The sequence below is a fragment of the Cryptotermes secundus genome, unplaced genomic scaffold, assembly GCF_002891405.2.
Source record: "Cryptotermes secundus unplaced genomic scaffold, Csec_1.0 scaffold382, whole genome shotgun sequence".
NCBI lineage: Eukaryota > Metazoa > Arthropoda > Insecta > Blattodea > Kalotermitidae > Cryptotermes > Cryptotermes secundus.
In genome coordinates, this window is record NW_019744111.1 from 675,000 (window position 1) to 700,073 (window position 25,074).

The 25,074-nt window shown below is 39.7% G+C and overlaps 2 protein-coding genes across 3 annotated transcripts in view; one reads left to right on the forward strand and one right to left on the reverse strand.

The window, feature by feature from the left end:
- The window catches only part of LOC111874448 (protein Mpv17), a 20,977-nt gene extending 9,201 nt beyond the window's left edge, over nt 1–11,776 (forward strand). Inside the window, exons 3-6 of one of the 2 annotated variants that reach the window (XM_023869963.2) lie at nt 4,088–4,309; nt 4,815–4,931; nt 6,104–6,288; nt 9,549–11,776. In XM_023869963.2, the coding sequence (XP_023725731.1) occupies nt 4,088–4,309; nt 4,815–4,931; nt 6,104–6,217 (453 nt within the window). In that variant the 3' untranslated portion in view covers nt 6,218–6,288; nt 9,549–11,776. The remainder of the gene's footprint in view (nt 1–4,087; nt 4,310–4,814; nt 4,932–6,103; nt 6,289–9,548) is intronic. The other variant, XM_023869964.2, reaches the window with a different exon arrangement.
- Nucleotides 11,777–16,153: 4,377 nt separating this feature from the next.
- LOC111874455 lies at nt 16,154–23,821 on the reverse strand. The gene is made up of 4 exons (XM_033755456.1): nt 23,582–23,821; nt 22,774–23,069; nt 19,900–19,972; nt 16,154–19,213 (listed from the first exon to the last, which is right to left on the reverse strand). The coding sequence occupies exons 1-3, from the start codon at nt 23,810–23,812 to the stop codon at nt 19,903–19,905; spliced, it is 597 nt and encodes a 198-aa protein (XP_033611347.1). The 5' UTR covers nt 23,813–23,821; the 3' UTR covers nt 16,154–19,213; nt 19,900–19,902.
- Nucleotides 23,822–25,074: the final 1,253 nt, after the last annotated feature.

The following is a 25,074-nucleotide window of genomic DNA, read 5'->3' on the forward strand; positions in this document are numbered from 1 at the left end:
CATGGACACTTAGGGCAGTGGATCAGAAACATCTGGAAAGTTTCGAAATGTGGTGTTGGAGAAGGATGGAGAAGATCAGTTGGACCGATTATGTGAGAAATGAAGAAGTGTTAATTAGAGTCAGTGAGCAGAGGAATATCCTACACGAAATAAGAAAATGGAAGGCTAATTGGATTGGTCATGTTTTATGCAGAAACTGCCTTCTAAAAGAAGTTATCGAAGGAAAGATAGATGGGTGGATAGAAGTGACAAGAAGACGAAGAAGACGTAAGAAGATAGTGATGACCTTGGGGACAGAAGAGGATACTGTCATTTGAAGGAGAAACTCTAGATCGCATTAAGTGGAGGAATTGTTTTGGAAGAGACTGTGGACCTGTCGTCTTGACAGATTGCTGCTGATGATGATGATATATTATTATTAATCGTTGTAATTATTTACACTAACGAGAAAATATGGTGTAGATGTTTCAGTACTTGGGTATTTAATTCAGAGACAAAGAGTTCTGCAAGTTCCTTAGTAGAGTCTACAAGTCATCAGCACACAGATTCATCCTTTCACATTTTGCAGGCTCCTTGTTAGTGCTCTGAATTTTCATTTTAATTAACATTATGTTGGCCATACATAGCTGTTACAGCTGCAGTGATTCTTCTGGGGCTTTGCCAAATCTCACAAAGGCACAGTGTTTCTGATGGCTAAACTCAAATACCAGTCCCTCTTCACAGGAATAGTGGTGATTTTACTACCGTTTAAAATCAAAATAAATACTCAGGTGGGACACTGTTAACTTCCAGCTGTGCCCTCAGTTAAGCCAGTTATACTTACCAGACCTAAGTTTGAACCATGATCTTGTTAGGTACCCTGGCATTGCCAGGTATGTACGTAAAGTGGTGTAGTTTTTTTATATTGTAACGTGGTTTGCTATTGATGATGCCGTTCAGATTGTTAATTGGTTTATTTAACAACCTACAAATCGTAACTACAATTGATTATAACACAGTTGCAGGTTTACACAATTTATAAATCCTACACAGTAATCTAGTCACTCTGTCTTCAGTAGTCTTCACGTATTTATAACGTGGGAGCTATACAAGTCTCACTTAATTACACACTCCCAATATAAATGTACTACAGCACACACAGAGTCTTTAATTCAAACAATAATTTTTCACTGACTTACTTCTCCGTTATCGCGCATTATCACATAAGATCTTCTAACCACGTGTTCGGGTCTTCTTTCCGTGACTGCTGCTATATTTCACCTGTCTTCGGCGGTTCCTACATTTTAACCGACTCCTTTGGCAGTGTAGTTCTTTTATAAACCTTCAGCCAGACAATGGGAAAACACCTCGCTTCCTTGTTGCCTAGTCGCCGTGTTTACAGGTGTTGCCGGGAACACTATTGAGAGTTGTTCATTGCTGCATAGCAACCGCGACATCCCCCGCTACATCACCGTGGGGGAGGGGGCAGAGCACTGACCGGCCTGTCACTGTAGCAGCGGCAGGTCTGTTATGCCACCTCTCGCAGGGGAGGGGGCATCCTGCATAGTGCAATTACATCACACTATGGATATAAACTTATTATTTTAATTTAATTTAGGTTACTGAGTTCAGTTTCATTACAGACATAGAACTGTGTCAACAAGACACCAGGGTTTTGCGGTACACATGTTCAGTACATAAACTACTTAATACTGCTTAAAGCAGTTGAGTTACTATCACCATCACTACTGATACCACCATTTATATTTCTGCTGTCAGTTCATATTCTCATTTTACATTTAGTTTTAAACAAATATTTCCCAGTGTTCTTTTTAATCTTAGTTACATTTGTGTAGCGAATTATTTTCTTGTATGCTCTATTCTTGTTTATTTTCAACCATTTACTGCATAAAAGTTTGTCTCTCCGCTCCTTCATTTCAGGGCATTTTAGTAGTATGTGCTTAGCATGCTCCTCCCCACAATAGGGGGCACCCTCCTCTCTGACATCCCCTCCTGGTCCCTGTTTTGAGCCATATTGTTCCCATTCTCTCCTTTCTTGTGCATTTATCATTTTAGGTCTCTTTACCCCACTCATGTTTCATTAAGTAGTAAAATACCAAGAGAATTTTTCGCATATCTTAGAAAATACATCCTATCTTTCTATATCATTGCACCTTTCTCTAATTATTTTACATGTCTTATTTACATTTATCTTCACCTGGCTTTGCCAGAAATATGCTAAACATAGCTTTTTCAGTTCCTCCTTTTATTTCCTTGTCCAGCCTTCTATCTTTAGGTTATTTATCTGCCATTTACACATTCTTGCTTTTTCCAGAAAGTACATGGGTAATAAACATTACCCATATTTCACAATCGTGCTCAGAACTTTTCTACTTTTGTTATCCCTCCTTAACTCCAGTTCAGCTATAATGATTTCTCCAAATCATGGCACTCCTAGTATTGTTTTACAAAACTTACTATTAATTTTGTCATTTTATTTCCATCCTCCATCCAAGCCCCAAATCTCTATGCTATGTATCATTTTAGATTCACTTAGCACCATATAAACATTATCTGAAATATTCACCCTTATATCAAGTGTTCTTGCTAGGCATTTGCTATGGCTGCTAAAGTCTGATTCCCTTTTATTATATTATTAGTGATTACTTTATCATTGAAATTGTATATCAGTGTCATGTAATATCAGTGCTTTTTTATTTACCTAGCGAAAAATTTGCCAGTTGTTAGGTGTGACAAGAATAGCAGTAACTTTTAAGAATACTGTCCTTTGGGATGTGACACATGTAGTCTGGTAGAAGTTTACTGAATTATCAGAGGAATGTTCTGCCTAAATATTCAGAATGAAATTAAGACCTTGGTCTGGAGGCATTTGCCATCTTCCAGTTACCTTTCAGAATTATACAACTCTGCTTTTCAGAAGGTTAGTAACAACATTGTCCTGGTTGGGAAATCTAGATGCAGGGACCAGGGCATAAAGGAAGAGATAAAGATGGAGCCCCACTCTAACATGATTAGGGAGAACAATTTTCCTTATGCAGGGCATTCACATCTTGAAGGAATTAAAGTCTTTTCCCTTCAAGAGCAAGAGAGTTACTTCATGATACTGCCTTCCTCTGCACTTGCCCTACTAAGGACTCTTTTCCCACTTTGTCATTATTGGCCCTGAAAATATTTTTCTCATAATTACCTGTTTGCCATTTCTGCTGGCCAAAGTAATGATTCTGAATGACTGCTCTCCTTACCCATCCACTTCAACTCTCAAGATGGCGGTAGCATGTTCCTCTAAGATGTTGGTACCCACCAACCAGGCTACACAGTGTCACAACCTGGAAGACCACAATATGAATATGCACTTCTCTGAAATACTCAGATCTTATACTTTGCTATTGGTGACTGAGTTTGTGGACAGCCAGATTAGTTCTTTTGTGGTTTGCTAAAAGGTTGTTCACAAATCTTGTAATTTTTGAGCACTGTTTAATTTTTTGTGGCTTTTTTATAATGTTGCTTGATACTGCATGAAATGATAGTATAATTATAATTTTTGTAAAGGAACTGTACAAATATTTACCAGGAAAGAGGGACAAAAGACTTGAAAACTATAAAATGGCCAGTCTGTCCGCTGATATTTGAACATGGGACCTCCTGAATATGAACCAGAAGCAGTGACAATTGCACAGTGATATATATATACACACACACACACACACCCACACACACACTAGTAAACCGTCGATAATCCAGTTTAATGGAGTTTAATAATACGGGTAGTTCTAATGGAAATAAAAAAAAATATCACTGCAGCAGTTTTGTTCTTTGTCAGAAGGTGAAATCCAGGGTCTCCTTCATCCATCTCATGCCAATCTTGGATATTTTCTTGCATGATTTCAATGTGTTCAGCTGCTCTCATGACAGTCTAAAAGTCCTCTTGCTTCTAAATCTCGTATGTCTTTTAAAATATGTACTGAACTGTGAACAGAATTTTTCATACTTTGATCCAGATTAGAGAGGGTTTACTGTATAACGAATGAATGGTTCTTGATACACTTTGCTTTGACCCAGTTACAACCCTGTTACCTTATTTTTGTAGGGTCCAGTTTTACAGTTATGGTATATGAAGTTGGCAAAATTAAAAGCAAAGTCCTTGTATGCTGTGACTGCAAAGAAAGTAGTTGCTGATCAACTGGTTGCAGCCCCAATGGTCCTGTTTACTATCATGTCATCTGTGTACTTGATGGAAGGGCATACTGTTGAACAAACAAAAGAAAAGCTAAAGAATGATTACTGTGAGGTACTTCTTACAAACTACAAGGTCAGTCAGTATTTCTTAACTCCTGTTCATATTCATATTCATATTTTTATTGGTTCCAGAAATCAGCATTTTGCAATACAGCCTCCAGATATAGAACAAGTCAAATTATTTGTATAAAAGTCAACAATACTATAATATTTAACTACATACACAAATTGTGTACATGTCCAACATACCATATAAAACTATATTAAAAATTTAAGGCAACATAAATTCCTCAACAGAGTAACCAGTTCAGTCCATTTCACATCAATCAGTCAATCAATGAATCAAGTCTTCCTTCCTCGTCAAATCACTGTCATAGGAAAATGCAAGCCACAATGCGCCTTTAGTATCCTCTACGATGGGAGCTTAATAATGAAAAGTAAATTAAATCCAAAGCAAGTAAAATCTCATGCTGTTTAATATAGGGATAAGAACATGATCACATCCAAGTGTTTTGATATTGTTGCAAGGAATTAAGTTGATCATTATTTTAACATGTTATTTTTCTTTTCCCATAAAGGTTTGGCCCTTGGTACAATTTGTAAATTTCTCTCTTGTTCCTGTGAACTTCCAAGTGCTTCTTGTTCAAATAGTGGCTATTTTCTGGAACACATATGTTTCATTAAAATCACATAAGGTAAGTTTCATAGTATTATAAGATTTATCTAATGAGCCCCACAGGGTACATACAACAAAGATAGAGGCATAATCAGCTTCTGAAATATCCCTGCCACCACAGAATACTCTTCTCCTATGACTTGGCCATTCTGGTTTCTGTATGTAGAGAAATCTCATTTGAATGCAGAATGAAACGTAATAAACCAGGAAAACTTATTTATCAGAATTATCATATGTATCTTGTACTAGTGTAACATCTGTTAAGTATTCGGCAGAAGCTATCATTTATTTTATAAGCATATGCACAGTTGACTTCCAGTGCTTTCTCCCAAATACCTCCCCCCTCCTACACAACCATCAAACATCTCTCTCATGTGGTCTGTTACACTTAGATATCCAGCACTCACAGGCTAGGCATGATACATTAAACAAAAGACTGCTTGCTTGCTCATGACCTACTGACCTACTTATGTTCATGTAACATATTAATGTTGAACAGTCTGTTGCCCCGATAATCCAGAATTGCATAATGACACTGAAAATTTTCATGCTTACAAAATATTTTCATATATACAGGGTGAATCTGAATTGTGTTGACAACTTTAGGGATGAGCTTCACATACCAAGACAAAAAAAATCATATAAATGTGGGTCTGTGAATGCTTGCTTTCCAAGTTACAGCATTGAAATGATGCATTTATAAGAAGTGCTCAAAATATCCTTCATGAGACCTAATACTTGCTTGGGCATGTAGTGGTCTGTAGTGGCTGTTCAAGGCCCCCAGGATATTTGTGGATAGTCTGGTAGGCATTCATAATGCTCTGGCAAAGTATCTCTACATTGTGAACAGGACAACACACCGACATGCCCCTACAGGTAGAAGTCCAGAGGACTCAAATCAGGTGACAATGGGGGCCATGTAGTGGGTCTCTGTCTATCTGTTGGTTATGATGGTACTGTTGTGGACATCTCGAAGAACATGGTTGAAATATGCTGAAGCGCCATCATGCATGAACCACATCAATTCTCTGACCACCAGTGGTATGTCATCTAGTAGACTGATCAAACCGTTTAACAGGAGACTTTGGTAGTGGTAGCCTATAAAGTGATGTGGCAAAACATGTCAGCCAAACAATTAATCACCAACAGTATTTTCCCAAACATTAATGTTGAACTGTTGCTGATGTCCAGACTGGAGCAAACCATGAGGATTGTCCTCTGGCCACTGGTGGTGGCTGGGAAAATTATGATGCCGCATCTGAAAAGAGCACTGATGAAACAAAAGAAGGCTCAGCACAAGGGTGAACAAACCTCTGACACAAAATCTCCTGTGCTGGGCAATTGACAGGCTCGAGACCCTGGACTTGATGCAAATGGTATGGTTACATCAATGGCATATGAAGTACTCTCCAAATAGTAATCTGCACAACATTTAACTCTGTTGCTTTTTATTTCCTGCTGACACTCAGATTCTTTTAAACATGATTGTGCTCCGCAACATAGGGTGTCTGGATGGATCTTTCTCTGCCCCAGTTGAAAGCAAAAGACTTAAATGTTCCTGTTCCTCCAAGTTGAAAAATGTTTCATAGTTTGGATGGCATTGGTGTGGGGTGTTCCTGGCAGAGGCACACAGCCCCCTGACCATAACATGCATGTCTGCCAGTTTGTTAAATGGATACCCATCCATGCTGTATTATTCATGATAACACAGTAAAGCAGCCGGGGTGTGAAGTTGACCACTCACCTGCAGCTACTGCCAAGGTCAAGAAAATGTGTACCTATACATCCATGCCCCCATATGCCTTCATGGAGTGCTTAATTAGTTAAGCACAGGGACAGTTTTACCTTACATTATGAAAAAAAAAAAGAGTAGCAGTCATTCACATCATTCACTCTAAACTCCAGTTTCCTGCAAAAGTGTCCCTAGCGTTGTTACTTTTGTAACAACAGTTCTAATCCTGCTGCTGCTGCTGCTGAACACCTCTGAAGGTCTCTAGTTTGTTATCAGATAATTTCCAGACCCATGTTTATATTGAGTATTTTCACTGTTTTGGGCCATAGTACTCACCATACAATTTTCTGTGCTTATATATATATATATGTACAGGGTGTCCCAGGAGGAATGTGCCAGACTTTGGGAGGGTGTTCCTTATGTTAAAGTATGCTGCTATAACCCAAAACATGTCCAAAGTTGAACGGTTATGGAGGTAATGGCCAGAGAAGTGTGAAATTTTGACAGGTGTTACACACTTGTTGATTACCAAATACATATTAAAACTGGCAGGAATATGTGGTTTCTGTAATGTTAATAATGTATATAACATCAAACTAACTTGTGAATGACATGAAGCCATTAAATTGAACTACAAAAAAACTCGCACGCCATGTCATAGTTGTCCTTAGGGTTCCAAGAGTACACTATACATGACACATGAATGGCAAGCACTGACATAACTTGGCTGACTGCACATTCTGGCATAAGCCGACTATATAACTGTACTAAAATACAGTATCTGTTTTATAGTAATTGTTCAAAGTGTCCTCCGCCAGCTGCAATGCAGTTTTCGGCATGCATCATGAAGGATTGGGTAGCAGAAGCGATGTTGCCTGGATGGTGACATGTGTTCTGTGCTGCAAAAATACGATCCCACAGTGCTTCTCGTGAATCAACGTTAGTTTTGTAGACTAACATCTTCATGTGGCCCCAGAGGTAATAATCTAGAGGCGTAAGATCTGGCGACCTCGGTGGCCATGCAATGGGCCCACCACAACCTAACCAGCGGTTAGAGAAGGATTCATCTAAGTAGTGTCTCACGTGCTGAGTGTAATGTGGGGGAGCCCCATCATGTTGGAAGTACATTTGGCTCCTTACTGTTAACGGGATGTCTTCCAACAAACATGGTAACTCATTCCTCAGGAAGGCTTCATACATGTTTCCAGTTAAATTGTTGTGAAACACAAAAGGTCCAATTAACCTGTTCCCAAGCACACCACACCATACATTCACAGAAAATCTCTTGGAATTTAGTTACCATTATCTCATATGGATTATTATGGGACCATGTATGCACATTTCGTAAATTATTTACTGTCCCCGGTAAAAGACGCCTCATCACTGAATAAAATGATGCTTAACAGTTCGGGATGAGCTTTTATCCAGTGGCACAAATCCATACGCTGAGCATGGTCACCTTGTTCCAGATGTTGTACCCTTTGATCATGGTAAGAATACATCTCTTCATCATGTAAAGTTTGCCACACCTGCATACGTGATACACTGATGTGAGAGGCCATTCTATGACTGGACAGACGTGGACTTCTCTGACCCATCTCAAGAATGTTCTCTTGTGTGTTTATCATTCATACATCCTCCCTTTCAGAGCACACAGAAACACTTGGAAGAGAACCAGTATAACGCAATGTCTGGTGAATTTGCGTAAATACACTTCGACGTGTAATCCTTTGATCGGGAAAACGCCTTTGGTATTCTTCAACAGCAGCACATGCATTGCCACTGTAAAATCCATACACAAAATGCATATCACAATATTCCACGTGTGAAAACAAAAGGCCTTTCAGCAACTCCACACAACTAACCTACCAACCATTCACAACACGGCCACAATGTACCCTGAAGGATGCACATAAGCTTACGGCTAGTGTGAGCTGTCATCACCACACTCGATAAGACTTGGCAGCTGATAGGTACAGTGCGTGGACCCGGCAGAAGACCACACTTTTCTCGGGCCATTATCTCTGTAACTGTTCAACTTTGGACATAGGTGTTTTGGGTCATATCAGCATACTTTAACATAAGGAACACCCTCCCAAAGTCTGGCACATTCCTCCTGGGACACCCTGTATATATGAGATGCCATATGTGGATACACTTACATAAACAAAAGTTGACTGAATTTCTCTGGGATTAAAATGAATAACAAATGAAACTCAATGCAGACGTTTGTGATTTTATCAAGGACTTTCATTTATAAATTGATGTGCATAGTTTGATTCAAGGTTTGCTTTTACTGAAGTCCATGTTTGAATTCATCTGAGTGAAATGGGTGCTACCTATTGAATTCAGATTCCAATTTTCATTTACATCAGTGGCAAATTTTTTATACATAACCAGGTTCAAATGAGGGCACACGATAGCATAGTTGGTTGAGGCACTATGCTACAAGCTGGAAGGTCGTGGGTTCAAGTCCCGATGAGGTAATTGGATTTTTTCAATTTACCTAATCCATCCAGCCGCACTATGGCCCTGGGGTCGACTCAGCCTCCAACAGAAATGAGTACCAGGAATCTTCCTGGGGGTAAAGAGCGACTGGCGCATAGGGCTGACAACCATGCCACCATCTATGAGCCGATTGTCTAGAAAATGTGGGGGCCTCGACATCTCACAACCCTATGGGCCTCCATGGCCTGTTACAGGGATACCTTTACTTTTACTTTACCAAGAATAGTTCTTGAATAATTGAAGATTGATGAAGAAGAACATGCAACACAGTAAAGAATTTATGACATGGAAGAGTGAGAGCGATTACTTATCTTGTTTCAGCGACTTACAATACATGATTGAATATTTCTGTCAATAAATGTTTGAATAATGGATGATTATTCATTTGTATTACAGAATCATAAAGAAAATGAGGCATAAAGTGAGTGAGTCCAGAAGCAAATGACCTGAGGTGATAAAATACTAATAACATCAACATTATTCAATTTATAGAAGATTGTAAGATATTTAATATTTTTTACTGCAGTAATTAGTCGGTAATATGATAAAATAATCAAAAGTCTAACAGAGGTCATTATTACTGATGCATTATTCACACTGAATCCAAAGATGCCATCTAATGCAGTCAGTCTTCTACATAGTCAATAAGTGATCATAATGCCCAACATGACCATCTTCACAGGTGTCCTAGACAATTAAAAAGGAAACCTTAAATGACCTTTGCATAAATTATTTAACTTTTGTTCACAGATCTATGCATAAAATTAATTAAGACTTTCCTTTTATAATGGCCTGGACAACCTTAAAAATGGCCAAAACATTTTGGACATTATGATCTTTTATTGATTGAAAGACTAGTTATGCTAGATATTACATGTGAATTTATTGTACTTGGTAAAAATGACCTCTATTATATCTAAGACCTGTTTGTTACCATAAACTGAAAATCCATTGGCATGTAATAATTTGATTCATGATATACTGTGCAGAGTGAAAGTATGCATGTGTTTTTTCAAATAGAATCTGTGAATGTGACCAGAGAGAACATGAGTTCACTTCATTCGTGCATTACCAATACTGATAACATTTCAAAATCTCAGGAATCATGGACAGTCTACATGGCATCTGCATTATTTTCAGCTTATTAAACAGTATAATAAAGAAAGAAACATAATACCAAATACTAACTTCACAATTCATATTAATGCTTCCAACAACATGTAATGCAGCACATGAACATTTACAGTACAGTCACTATTTTAGTTGATTTGTTGTAAGGACTAAATTTAGTATAATTGAATACAGAATTTGGTAAAGTTCATGTGAACTAATTTATGGTTCAGCTTACTGTTAGTATGGAAATTATGAAATTTAAATACTAAAGATAAAGCTTTATATGCAGGTTTAAAAAAATTAGAAAGTGTGCTGTGGGGGTTACCTTATTTTTGTCATTGCTCCATTGACAACCCACTTCTTCGGAAAAGTTTGTAAGTCCTGAAAAGGACCGTTGGTTGCTGGGATGTTTGGCCGGTGAAGTAGCGCTACGTATGGCAGTAGAGAGAGATGCTGGTTGCGGTGTGCGGACTGGCCGCTTGATCACAGTGCGGCAGATGGTGGAGGTTGCTTGATCGCTGTGCGGCAGCTGCTGATGGAAGTCTGGTCGTCGAGCGCGGTCGCTGGAGTGGAGAGGCGGTAGCTACGCCAGATGCCCAGTGAGTTGGGCATGACCGCCAGTGAGCTGAGGCAGCCCAGTGAGTCGGGCATGCCAGTGGAGAGGTGGGGCGGCCATTCCTGGCACAATGCAGAGCCGAAGACTCCGAAGACCGAGTGCTGGCGATGAAGTGTGCTGGTTGATGTTGCCTGATCGAAGTCTGCTCGTTGACTGATGGTAGACAGATGGCTGACTGATGCTGCCGGTTTGGAGCTGCTCCTTTTTATACAAGCGTGAATGAGGAGAGCAAATTTGCTGAGCGCTGATTGGCTAGCGCGCGTAATGATGTGGATGCAGGCTAGCAGCCAGCGCTGTATAAATGCGAACGTTGGAGGCAATTTGATTGGTTAGCACGCATGATGGTGAAAAGTGAGTTGAATGGTGAGCATTGTAGAAACAGCTCGATATGTGGTATGTTCCCACAGTGCAGAATAAGTTGTTGAAACACTCCAGTATTCTAATTCATAATTGTGTCGTGCTCTGTTGTGTCAGAATGTAATTTTACTTTATAGTGTGGATAACAATGTTGTGTCTGACAATGTAGACATACATTTTAGTAGCTGATAGAACAAAAGAAGGAAATGCAGTCTTTGGAGTGATGTTATAAAATCAAGTTTTTTTTTATTTGTGATGTGCATCTGCTGTGTAGAAGCCTATATATTATTATGCTACTTATGTAGTACATTCATTTCTGAAAGAAAACAGCATTTTCAAAACTGGATCTTTATCCACCCTTTGATGAAACATTAGGAAGGCACATACTCGGAGCTGATCTCAGATCAGTTGACAACCATGCACTTGGATCAGGTTTTGCCAGTGGGGGATAATAAGAAAAGTTACAGTATTAATTGAAAAATATTCATATGTACCTGAAATTAACACATAAAGGAAGTAAAAAAATAAATCCATTAAATCAAAGCAAGAAACCAAAACCAGAATCACCAGCGCAGAAGAAATTTACATGCTATACAGTGCTGTCTGCTGCTAGCACCCTCTATGGAGCAAATGTTTAATCACAGAGATCAACATGAAGAACCAATTACATTTTATTGACCTTCCCTATAAGATACTAAATTTATTGCTAAAAACATGAATCCATATGGGAGAAATTTCCAAACTACAGTAAACATTATTATATCAGTCTTTTTCTTATTTGAACATTGTGTAACATATAATGTTATAATTACCTATAACTTTTATTTAAGACTCTATGTCAGATTAAAACTCATAAAATATTTCCAAAATATTTCTTTAGGACTTCAGGAAATATAGGCCATAAATAATCAAAGTGAAAGAAACATAATCAGGGTAACTGCTGTATAATGCATGTTGTTTTACCAAAATGTGCCAAAAATTTCTAAATGTAAAAATTCCATTAATTAAATGGTGAATCTTATCCACTGTAAAACTGTGTTTGTATAATATTGTAACGTGTTTACGTTACTGAATACGCCGTAGAGATCGTTAACTGGCTTATTGAACAATCTACAACTATCGGCTACACTTAATTATCACAACGTTACGGGTTTCCACAGTTTACAAACCCTACAATAAAATCTCTTAACACCGTCTTCACTTGTCTTCACGTACTCATAACGCGGGAGCTATACAAGTCTCCCTGAAATACACACTCCGAGTATAGCTGTACTACAGCAATCACTATGTCTGGAAAGCACACAATAAGTCTTCCGCTCGCTGACTTCTTAGTTATCGCACACTCGCAGGCTCCTATGTTTCAACTGATGATCACACTGCTGTGGAGTCTGCTTATATAGCCTTGCGCTGTTGCTAGTGTGACGTGGCGGATAGCATAGGACGCTGTTGCTAGCGTGACGTCACCGCTGTTGATTAGCATTGCGTAGTTGCCAGGTTACGGGGCTCGGCTATCTTCGGCTCCGCTCGGCTCTCTTCGGCTCCGCTCGTGACGTCACCGCGCGTTGCGCATTGCGGGGTGATTACTCGCCTATTACCGCGAGCGTTACGTTACCGCTGAGGGGTGGGAGGGGAGCGCTGACTCACCCACCGCGTCACTGCTGGTGTGGGGGGGGGCTCAGATTTCGCAACATGTCACACTGCTCCCTCCTTAAGGCTGTTCGTCCCGAATAGCCTAACGGTGCATCCCCGTTCCTTTTCCTCGGTGGCTGTTCTTGCAGCATCTTCTTTGTGTCCTCCTACTGGTTCTCTTCTCCCCGTTGCTCTGCTCTCCAACCGCCACATCTTCCCCCTTTTTATGGTTGCTCGTCTCGAGCAGCTCCATGATAAGGCGCAAGCCGGTCGAGGTGCACAACTAACATCCTCGACCTAGGGGTCTTCTGGATTCGGTAAACCACGTCATTTATCCGGGTCACTACTTTGTAAGGACCTTCCCATGATGCTTGTAGTTTCGGCGATTTCCCTTTTCTGCGGGTTGGGCGATAGAGCCAGACTCTGTCGCCTTCGTCGTAACCTGCGGAGTTGGCCAGTTTATCGTACCGAGTTTTCATCCGGTCACTGGCAAGCTTCAGGTGTTGCCGGGCATAATTGTGGATGTCGTGCAGATGATCCACTAAGTCTGCTGCATAATCGGTTGTGGGTTGTTCTTTGTCTGGGGGTACTCCAAACAGCAGGTCGCAGGGTAGCCGTAGTTCTCGTCCGAACACTAGACCAGCAGGCGTCAGGCCCGTAGTGTCGTGAGTGGATGCCCTGTAAGCTAGGAGAAAGAGGGGTAACCTCTCATCCCAGTCCCTTTGGTGCGATGAGACGACCTTCCGCAAGTGCTCCTCGATGGTCTTGACGTAGCGTTCCACCATGCCATCCGACTGTGGGTGCAGGGGTGTGGTGCGCGTCTTGCTCACTCCCAGGCGTTGCAAAACTTCTTTCAGTAGATGAGACTCGAAGTTACGGCCTTGGTCACTGTGCAACTCTCGAGGTATGCCGAAGCGGCAGAAGAAGTTGGCAACCAGAACTTCCGCTATTGTTGAAGCCTCCTGATTCGGGATGGCGTACACTTCCGGCCACTTGGTGAAGTAGTCCATAGCGATCAGTAAGTATCGGTTTCCTTGGTCGCTTCGTGGGAAGGGCCCTGCGATATCAATGGCTACTCTCTCGAAGGGAGCACCGACATTATACTGGTGCATTTGCCCACGATTCCTGGTCCGCGGTCCCCGACTGGCTGCACATGTGTCACACTGTCGACACCATTTCTCAACATCGGTCCTTGCTTGGAGCCAGTAGAATCTCTGTCGAACCTTATTCAGAGTTTTGTTGACACCGAAGTGACCTCCTGACGGTCCACCGTGCAGTTCGCTCAGAACGTCCTTTACCCTGCTCCGAGGAATAATTACCTGGGCTACTTGACGTCTTCCGGTGACGGATTCCCAGTCACGCTCTAGTACGCCGTTTCTCACAGCGAGCGATTTCCACTGGGCCCAGTAGCTTTTGTACGTGGGACTCCGATCCGCGATGTCCTGCCATTCCGGTCGTTGGCCGTTCTCTACTTCCTGTAGAATGGGTCTTATGTCCGGGTCTTTTAGCTGTTCCTCTCTTAGGGTAACAGGATCCCAGCCGGCGGCCGGTAGGGTTCCAATAACGCGTATTTGTTTTACCTCTGCCCGCGTCTCAACTTTGTGGCAGTGCGCACATTCTTCTTTGCAGGGTCGTCTAGAAAGGGCGTCGGCGTTGTTATGTTTCTGGCCCTGTCAATGCTCCGAAGTGAAGTTATACTCCTGTAGACGCTGTATCCAGCGCGCAGTTTGTCCCTCCAAGTTCTTGAAACTCATGAGCCAGGTAAGCGCACAGTGGTCCGTTCGCAGATGGAACTGTTGTCCATAGAGGTACTTGTGGAAATGTTCCAGTGTCCTCACTATGGCAAGTAGCTCTCGACGGGTGACACAGTAGTTTCTCTCCGCTTTGTTTAGCGTCTTGCTGAAGTAAGCTATGACACGCTCTTTTCCGTCCTGGATTTGAGAGAGAACTCCTCCAATTCCGACATTACTTGCATCTGTGTCCACAATGAATTTCTCTCCTGACTGTGGGTAGGCAAGGATAGGGGCAGCACATAGGGCACCCTTTAGCGTTTGAAAAGCGGCTTCTACTTCTGGAGTCCACTGGAAGGTTCGTTTCTCTTCCGTTAAACATTTTAATCATCTCTCAAAGGACTAAAGAAATCCAGCAGTTCATTAAGCCCTTTGGATGATTTAAACCAAATCAATATTAAACATTCACAAAATTAGTATAGATTTACCATACTTGGATTAAATGAAATGAGTGAGGCAATTTTGACCTTATTACATATGGACAGGCGGATATGATGAAACTGGTAAGTGGCTTGTGAAATTCTAAAAACTGTAACTTCAATTGGGCATCAGTTTTAAGCACACACCTTACAGATATAAAAAAGAAAATAATACTTCAAATCAATATATATGTGTGTATATACACCATCTTATTTAAACAATGTTACAAAAATGGTGTAGTTATGAATGAACAGGAAAGGTAAAAGCCAAAGTTAATGTTTTCCCTGTGCTTAAGCTGTGCTCAGCTTCATGTACCATCTGTACCATCATGTACCCACCACCTCACCGGATAGGAGGCTGTGTTGGCCCAGAGATGATCTGAACAGTGTGGGGAAAAAGAAAAACCTCTTACCATCGATCCCTTGGTTGTCCATTCAGCAGCCTAGATGCAATACTGACTGAGCTTGCCTGGCTCTTGAATGAGAACAAATTTTTCAAATCAGTGTAAGAGTAATTGTATATATTCAGTTTTCTTTAAACAATATTGTGAAAATGACATAATTGTGAATAAGAAAACTGGTAGTAATTTTGTGTATGCTTCAGAATTACTGGGATTTTGGACTTCGTCCATCTTCTGGTATTGTAAAAAACTAGAAAACACAACATTTCGGAAACTGGATCTGTTTCTTTTCCCAGGTGAGAGGGGAGACACCTACTCTGTTGGGTCCCTTAGAAAGAGCTAACCTCAATCACTAAGGGACCCAACAGAGTAGATGTCTCTCCCTTCACAAACAGATACAGTTTCCAAAATGTTGTGTTCTCTATTTTTTTAGAATACCAGGTGCTGGACAAAGTCTAAAAACTCAGTAATTCTAAGTGCTATACATCACTGTCAGAACCCTTTAGAATCTACTTGTATATTCTTAATTGTAATTAATGTCAGAGGTTAAGAGAACTCAATAAATATCAATAAAAAGCTGACAAAAGAGTGTAATCTTGTCTAAAAGATGAACTTTGAAAGAATGCAGTGTGTGAACAGACTGTGATTAACAAGACTGATGATTTTGTTTTATGCCTTATAATCATTTTGCAAAACTAAACTACTATTCATTGTATTACTTTATAGTATTTTTGATTACAATGTTGCTTTGAGAAAATATCAGAGATGTTTTTATAGTACTATAAGAAACAGTAAAAGTATTTTTTTTTTAAATATGATATTCAGATAGAGGAACCTTCAGCTGTTAATAACAAAATGGCATTTTAATATTAGACACAGAAGTATGCTGGCTGCATGGAATGAAGTGTTGATTTTCATAATCATTCAGCTTTGAGGTTTCCTTATTGCCAGTACTGTGGCCACAGTAACATGTTCAATGTTAGATTTGTTATGACATTTATTTCTGTAAGAGGGTTTCACAGTAGAAAGTGCATTTAAGGTTGGACGAAGTGTGATGAAACATGTAATGTCTCTGCTACTATGTGTGAGTTAGATATGATTAAATATTTCCTTCATTACAGCATTTATCTTTTTTCATCGAAGAGGTAATTATTTAAGATGTGATTGTATCTATAATGAGTTTAATTTGTTCTGATAGAAACGGATATTTAAGAAAACAATATGGATTGCCACAAATTGTACAGCCATAGGGATTTATTTTAAATAAAATGGTCTACATGACTTCTGGAAAGTTGTTCCTAAAACACATGTAACACATTTAATACTGGACTCTGCTAACAATGATCAAAGCCCTAAAAAGGGCAGTTTCATTTCATGCACTCATTATACACACTTAATATTATAATAATTTAAAGTTTAATTTAGCTTTAGGCTGTATGATTTGTTTAATACCATCATACATATGACTTGGACACAGAAACTTTTGCAGCCTGTCTGACAGGAATTGGAAATAAAACTGAACAGTTTCACATTCTTTATTGAAATGTATCATATAATTTCAGTATTACATATATGGTATGATCAAATGAAACAGAGCAAATTAATATGACAAGGGAGGAGAACAGAGCATCATATAAGGCTCCCCACAATTTTTGTGGTTCCATCAGAAGCTCAATAAGAATACTGTATTATTTTCCCAATTTCGGTGAATTTTAAGTTCAGTATAAAACAAACGTTTATTGTAGGAAATTTTTGACATTCCAGAATGTGTACCTTGATTTAATTTGATTGCAGTTGATGTAAGAGTTAATATTTACATTTTCCCTCTGCTAGATATTGTTGCTGTATGGCCTCATATTTAGTCACATGGCTTTAATTATTTTAGAAATGAATTTTTTGATACCATAATCATATTTATTAGTGTATAAACAATGTCCTTAACTACTTATGTAAAGGAATTATTTGTCCTCTGTGTTATAGTAAAGTCTTTGTTATTTGTTACAACCAACCACTGATATGATTTCTTAAATTAATGTGTACGCCTTAACATTGTGGTCACAGTGTCCAAGTTTAGAATGATCTCTTTTCCCATGACAGTACATATACAGTTTAACTGATAATAAAATTAACATCCATTTTTCACCTTGCAACCATCAGAGAGTTACAATGGTAACTAGTATATTTCTCCTTATCTGTAACTCATGTTACTGCTTAATGTAATTTGGATTTGTCACGATTAATTATTTTTGTTTTGTTCAAAACAATGAAGTTACTTTTCACTGCTTGCAGCATGTTTTCCAGAACACAGCCTTAAGCCTCTAGTCAGCAATGGAGTTATGCCATCCTAATTCCACCATAAACGTGCTGTATGTATCTCACTTCTTGTTACAACTTTTCCTTTCATAATATTGAATTTTACTGTGGGTTTTAATTATAAATCCTTACTTCTTGACTGCTCTTAGGATTCTTTTTTAGTGAAAGTACTGTGTATGAAGAAGGGATGTGATGCTATATGCACAGACAGACATTTTGAAGTACCACTATTTAAACTTGCAAACTAGACACATCAAAACCTGAAGTTTGAATGAGATGCAATGATCAACCTGTAGATCCCTGTGCCATTAGATGGAGTCTGTATTCCAACTGAACAGTTTTGTAGCATTGTAGTTATTAGTATTGAAAATTATTTATAAACTTTTTTGATAACAATTATTCTAAAATTTGCTAAAAAGGTAAAGAAACTGAAATTGGATAATGCCAAAGCATACATCACAAAAGTGGACTAAATTAACAAAATTAATTTTCTGCTGCCAAATGTCCATTGTAGAATTAAATTTCCAGTCCATGTCAATGAATACTTTTCTAGAAAGTTCTCTGTCAGCTTACACATAATTTGTACAACATATGTACTTCATTTCAGTTTTACCTTGTAAATAAACTCTTTGCATCAGATAGGGAGTCAGTTACATCATGCAAATTGGACATAGCTTCCTTTTCTTCATGTCTTTTGATTGCTTCTTGTGTGTATAATAAAAGAATGAACCTTTTCTAGATTTTTCAAGACATGAAACAGTTCTGAAAAATGTAGTGTCCTAATTGGGTAGTGATATTTATGGTCTTGTAACGGTAGGATTAGTTTTAGGATAAAAGGATGTGGAACATTCTTGATCAGGGGACTGGTAAATTTTTAAAATTTGAATTTATCCCACTGAAGCAATTTATTTTTAATAATAAATTAATATTTAATTTAAAAGATATAACAATATATTCACAGTAAAGGCTGAACCTGCAGTCTTTTCTTAAAATAAATAAACACAGATTGAAAACCCTGCATTTTTAATAAAAGGCAATGGATATGTAATGTAAATTAAATAAATTAGAAACATTTTTAGAAATAAAATCACAAGCGACTTAATTAGCAAAGGGGCACATACGCTGTTCAATCCTTAGAATTACAATGACTCCAATATATATCAATTTAATTTATTAAAATATAAATAATTTAATTTTTTAGATTTTATATATGTACGCTATAATACATTTTGTAGGAATGTTGGTGGATACCACTTGGAACTCATTTTGACCGAACTTGAAATGGCATCACTCAGAGAACATGGGGGCAATATCAACAAAATTCACATTAATGAAGGAAGTAAATTAGAGAAGCAACTTCGGTTGTCTGAAGTGGAAAACATTCAGGACAGACTCCACACCACTCAAGATATTTCCCCAGTCTCTGAAACAGAATAACACACATATTTCAGTTTCACACAGTATGTTATTCTAAAAGTGATTACTGTTTCACTTTGTCATACAGGAAAAGATATTTTCATGGTGGGAAAATCAATACGGAGATTGTGATGGATTTGCACGTTTTCAACACAGAGTAGCTTTTCGAATGTCTTCTGTGTCTGTGTACATGTGTGGCCCTCGCTATCATGTGAACGTTTGGATGAATTTTATTCGTATTTGGTATGTACGAGTTTATTCACAGTAAGTCAGTGCCTGGTGAATATGTACATTCTAACCCCAAAAGCATAGCTATCCTTCAGATGGGCCCCAAAGCAAAATTAAGAATTTCTGAAAAATGTTTTTACGATTTCGATTAAATTTCAGTAATTTATGGGTATCACATCCCAAAATTAAATTGAATGGATAGTATCTTCAGGGAAATAACTATACGTGCACCGGGAACACAAACACGAAATATAATTTTTCTCTTAAACAGCTCGGCAGATGTTGATTAAGAAGAGTTGCAACCAAAGTGTTAATAAATCCAATCATCGGAACTACAACCCGTCATTTTGTCACGCGTACCAAACTACAAGTGACTTTTGGTATCAACGTGTCAACACGTGACAATACAAATGACACTGTGCGCAGCATAGAGACGGAACGCAAGACAGCCTGCTGTATACTTACGTTTTACGAATGGTGTTGAGGTGTGTATTCGTTATTCCAGCGTGAATTTGACCAATCTGATGTCTCTGGAGGCCTGAAAAAGAAACATCTTTCATGAGATATTTCTGCTAGCGTTTAAATCACGGAAATTGTTAAGTAGGGTGACTTGTGCATGGCTGATGTTCTTATCACTGGAAAGAATTGTTATTACAATGCCTATAAACGGCGCACCACATACCCGGCTGTAGATCTAACAGGACTATATACAAAAATATATATTTTCTGTCTGTATTGTCGGTTTCATATTCCATACCGCAAACAGGATAAAGAACCCATAAAAATTAAAGCAAAACTATCCCTGTAAGAGGCCGTGGAGGCCCATAGGGTTGTGAGACGTCGAGGTTCTCACATGTTCTAGATAATCGGCTGAAAGATGGCGGTGAGGTTGTCAGCCTTACGCACCGGCCGTCCTTTACCCCACAGGAAAATTGCTGGTATTCATTTCTGTTAGAGGCTGAGTCAACCGCAAGGGCACAGTGCAGCCAGAAGGAATAGGTAAATTAAAGAATCCAATCATCTCATCGGGGAACTAAACAGCGACCTTCCGGCTTTTAGCATACTGCATCAACTACGATACCGCGTGTCCCCATTAAGAACTCTCATATCAACTTTACTCCTAAGGAGAAATTGGTCAACAGTGAGAAATTAACAACTAAATTGTGGTGTGGTAACGTTAGGAAGTGGTGCTGCGGTGGTGGATTCATAAACTAACATATCAGTCGACAAACGCGTTTATTGGAGGCTGCAGAAGGAACGGTAAGTAAAGTACACTTTGTGACCTGAACTTCTTTTCTGCTTTCAAAGTCAACGACAATACTTCTGTGTATCTCATAGTACTGGAAAGTAACATTAAGGAGCTTCAGAATTAACATCATGATTACTTGAGGTTATGAAATCGACAATTTTCCTCTAAAATGCAGTTGGGGTAGAGTGAGACACGTAATTATGTGTCAGACTGAGACAACGAAACGCGACATCTCATTCTACCGCACGCGAGGTAGTCTTGTTATTCTATCCTGCTGTCTCTTAGGTATCAACCATAGCATCGCCAAAAGTGACTTCACTTGGGAGTAATGGAAAGGCCAACGCAATTATAAGTCCACAGAAATTCAAGGGCTATCCTAGAGCAGGACTCAGGAAGAATAATAGGTAATGGAAAGCAAAAGGAAACCGATATACTTGAAAAAGATGGAATTGAAAAGCGAGCCACAGAGATAAAGGAAAGGAAAACCTCTGGCTTAAAACGCCGAAGCTTTTCGCCACAAAGGAGAAAGAGAGTAGATAATTATGTTGGCAGTGTTAAAGAAATTGTTTCTAAAACTTAATTTGAAGCGAGTTTTCTTCATAACGTGAAGAAAACAAATAAGTTTGTCTTCTCTGGTGATAAAACTTTAGTAGAGTTCTTTGATATTGTAATGCCTTTACAAAAGAAATATCTTAGTAAGTCGCACTGTGCGAAAGAACAAATTCTGTAGTATAATCATAGTTTCAAAGATGGTGGTAGCGCAGGTGCGTTGACGGCATGAAGCTAAAAACAGCAATTACAGAGTTGAGCGTGTAAAGCGCTGGTCGTCGTGTGATTGGTAGAATGGTTTTCGGATTTTTAAGGAGAATAAAGTTTTGGAATTTGAGGTCGTGAATGTATTTATGGGAATTCTGGTTTCTATTGGTGCTGTTGGTGATATGCTATCTTCGTGGATCCTTAAAATAAGCGTAAATATTGGAAAGGGTAACGGTTACATTTTTCTTTGGTAGAGGGAACGAGTGCCGGTCACGGTAGCCGAGCGGTCTAAGGCATGCACTGTCTTCGCTCGCTTGGAAACCGGGATCGTGGGTTCGAATCCCACTCAGGGCATGGATGTTTAGTTTGTTTGTGCGCGTTTTTCTGTGTCTGTGTACAGGTAGAGGCCTTGCGACGAGCTGATCACCCGCCCAAGGAGTCCTACGGAATGTGTAAGACCTAGAAAACCCGAAGTGAACGGAGAAGTTCATGGAGGTAGGCCTAGGCCCAATGGGGCTGTAGTGCCAAGAAAAAAAAGGGGGGGGGAACAAGTGTTTAAACTAGCCACAGATTGTCCAATAAATTAAAGAGAAGAGGAAACAACATCACATCTACATTTCCCCTTTCTTTTTAGTATCCTTAAAATGTATCTTAATCATGTATAGTTTTTTTCTCATACTTAGTTCTGTAATCTGAAAATGATATAATAAAAAAATGGTGTGTCACTGTGGGCGTATCTTCCCCACTGCTGCCAACATGATAGTCAGCTTACGTTGCCACGACGGTGCAGAGCCTATTGTTTTTGAACGAGTTTCGAATCCTCAGTCCCATTTGTTGACGCAGTCTTAAGGATGACCTATTAAGTTTGCTCAGCCAGTCCTTCAGTACGCATGAACTAATTCGCGAACCACTGCGAATTTTAATCGAAACTGATATTGGAAAATTGCGGGAACACCGACTGCAGTAGCGCGGAAGGCACGGCAGTTCCCTCCAGCTTCAACTCACCCAATGATAGGCCGAAGGATGTAGTGCAGTTATGAATTTTTAAAAGAATTTAATATTAAATCTTGATAATGTTGCGTGGTAGAAGGCAAACAAAACTGAAAAATAGATTCTAGTACACTGTGTAGTTTTACAGTCTTTTTATTAATTAGACGATTATATTTCAGTTTCTAGATAGCTTTAAATTAAAATGGTGCAACGAAAAAACATTTCATTCAGTTACATGTATACTTAAATTTGTTATTAACTTTATGTTTAAATAATCATACACATTAGAACAACATCGAATTCCGTAATTGTCTGCGAGCTGTGTAAATGCTATGGAGGCTCACCTGTTGTTTTCGGGGTTCACGTTTCCGGACTTTTCGTCTGTTGACGAAATCATGAACTCAGAATTTACGTCATCGTCATCACCAATATCATCTTGTTCATTAGTGCCTTGTTGTGAGTGAATGATGCCCCTCTTGCCGATTGTCTGTAGAATCTCCCTATTGGCTTGAATCTGGTCCTGCGATTGACGCATGCGCCGTCGCGCAATTTCCAAAAGAAGTCTTTGACGCAGGACATCCAGTGGGTTGACAATTGAAAGAGAAGGGGCTCCCCCAGTTCTTTTCACTCGACGTGAAGCCTGCGAGAGATCAGAAACCATGAAGTTAATTTCGAGGAAAGAATCACTTTGGAGATCCAGTTGTCTAGATCGGCCAGGTTCGGCGTCGGTCCTGACGTGAATGATTTTACTTCTTTTGGCTTATTTTGGACTGGTCCAGTGATTGAGACTAGCTCTTTCTAACGGGCCCAACTGAGTAGGTTTATTCTTCCCTACCCACCTGAAGACGAAGACAGATCCCGTATCCGAGTCCCTCCCGGAGGACTTGTTCCGCCCTTAAAAATTCCACGAGCTCCGCCGGGTTTGAACCCGCGTACCTTGAGTCATGAAGTGGGAACATTACCCCTAGACTACGGAGGCCGCTTTAGATCGTGATAAATATAAGAGATTCCTTCTTCACACACGAACTATTTAGTTGCGCATGAGATGGAAACTGATGCTGATAACTGCCGCTTTGTTTGAATTCTACTGCAGTATATTCTGTGCAGCTACGAGTACAGGAAGACAGTGTTTCTAAGTGATTTTGCAGTCACCTGATTGGATTCCCTTTCCAGTTCGGTGAGAACGTAGAACCGAGGGTCGGGAGCACTTTCCCAGTCGCCGTGGGATCGAAACTTAGCTGACAGTCGCGGTAGCAAGTAAGAAGTCGTTTCATGGTCGGAAGAGGGAACTGCAAGCGCCTCCAGAAGCGGGGATTCATAGTAGGCCATGCTGCACGACACTAGCGACGCCAGCAATAACGTCGGTACTATTGCGAGCATCATATCCTCCACCTGTAACAACACGTAAGTACATCTCAATTAGGCGTACTATTGTAGTCATCTTATACATGAATTGTTTCCGTGAGATTGGACACTCGTCTTATTATTAGACGTATAATTTGTAGCAGGGAAGTAAATATGTAGAATGGCCTACATGGTCACCTGTACTCAGATTCGTGTACATGATGTAGAACAACAGTTACGCCTATGTGCATCGACGCAGAAGACTACAGAAAAAGCATTTTAAAACAGGCCATTAGCGTTTAATATTTTAATTGACTGTGGGAAAGCACTATTAATTCAAATAACCGATTTCCTGCTGTTTCAAAAGGGAGTGCTTCTTGGTAATGAAAACAGCGGTCGCAACTACACAATAACGNTTCCTGTAACAGGCCGTGAAGGACCTTTATATTGGACACAACAAAACAAATGCCTCCCACCCTTAATTTGAGGGCGGAAGCAGATCTAGCTTCCGAAACGCCTCGTTCTTTAGGAATATCAGACGCTCGAAAATGTCCAAAAGTTCAGTCATCCCGAGTGTTGGTTTATTTTACAATTTCTTGAGCCAGGTTACAGGTTACAATGTCGGACAGGGGGACGAATCAACTTGTATTTAAACACAATTAATGATAGACTTGAAAGGATTCTGACGATGGTGTATGCTGTAAAGAACTATAAGGCTTATTCTGGACTTTGTCCATTGTCTGGTATATATAGGACAAAAAAAAAACCACAACGTCTCGGAGACTAGATCTGTCTCCGTCCTCAGGTGGATGGGGCGAGGTAGACCTACTCAGTTGGATTGTGGTCCAGTGATTGAGACTAGCTCATTCTAACGGGCCCAAATGAGTATGTCTATCCTGCCCATCCACCTGAGGACGGAGACAGAGCCAGTCTCCGAAACGTTGTCTTATATATACCAGACGATGGATAAAGTCCAAAATAAGCCTTATAGTTCTGTACATTTAATGATGTTTCCTGAACAACAAAAGTTATACAGCGTAGAACTGATTTATTTCGTGACACTTTCTCGGACTGCATAGAATAAGACGAGTCTAACAATTTTTCCATCGTTCGCAACGTGACGTTATTGCCGAGCCGTTGCCTATCAACGGTAACGGGATACAAATACAAGCAACAGAGACTGATCTCTCAGTCTATCTCTATGGCTCTATGGCTTTACAGCCTTCTGGACCTTGGCCGCCTTTTAGGTTTCTTAATCATATACACAGTCGGTTGGAATCCTTGCACGGGCGATCAGCCCG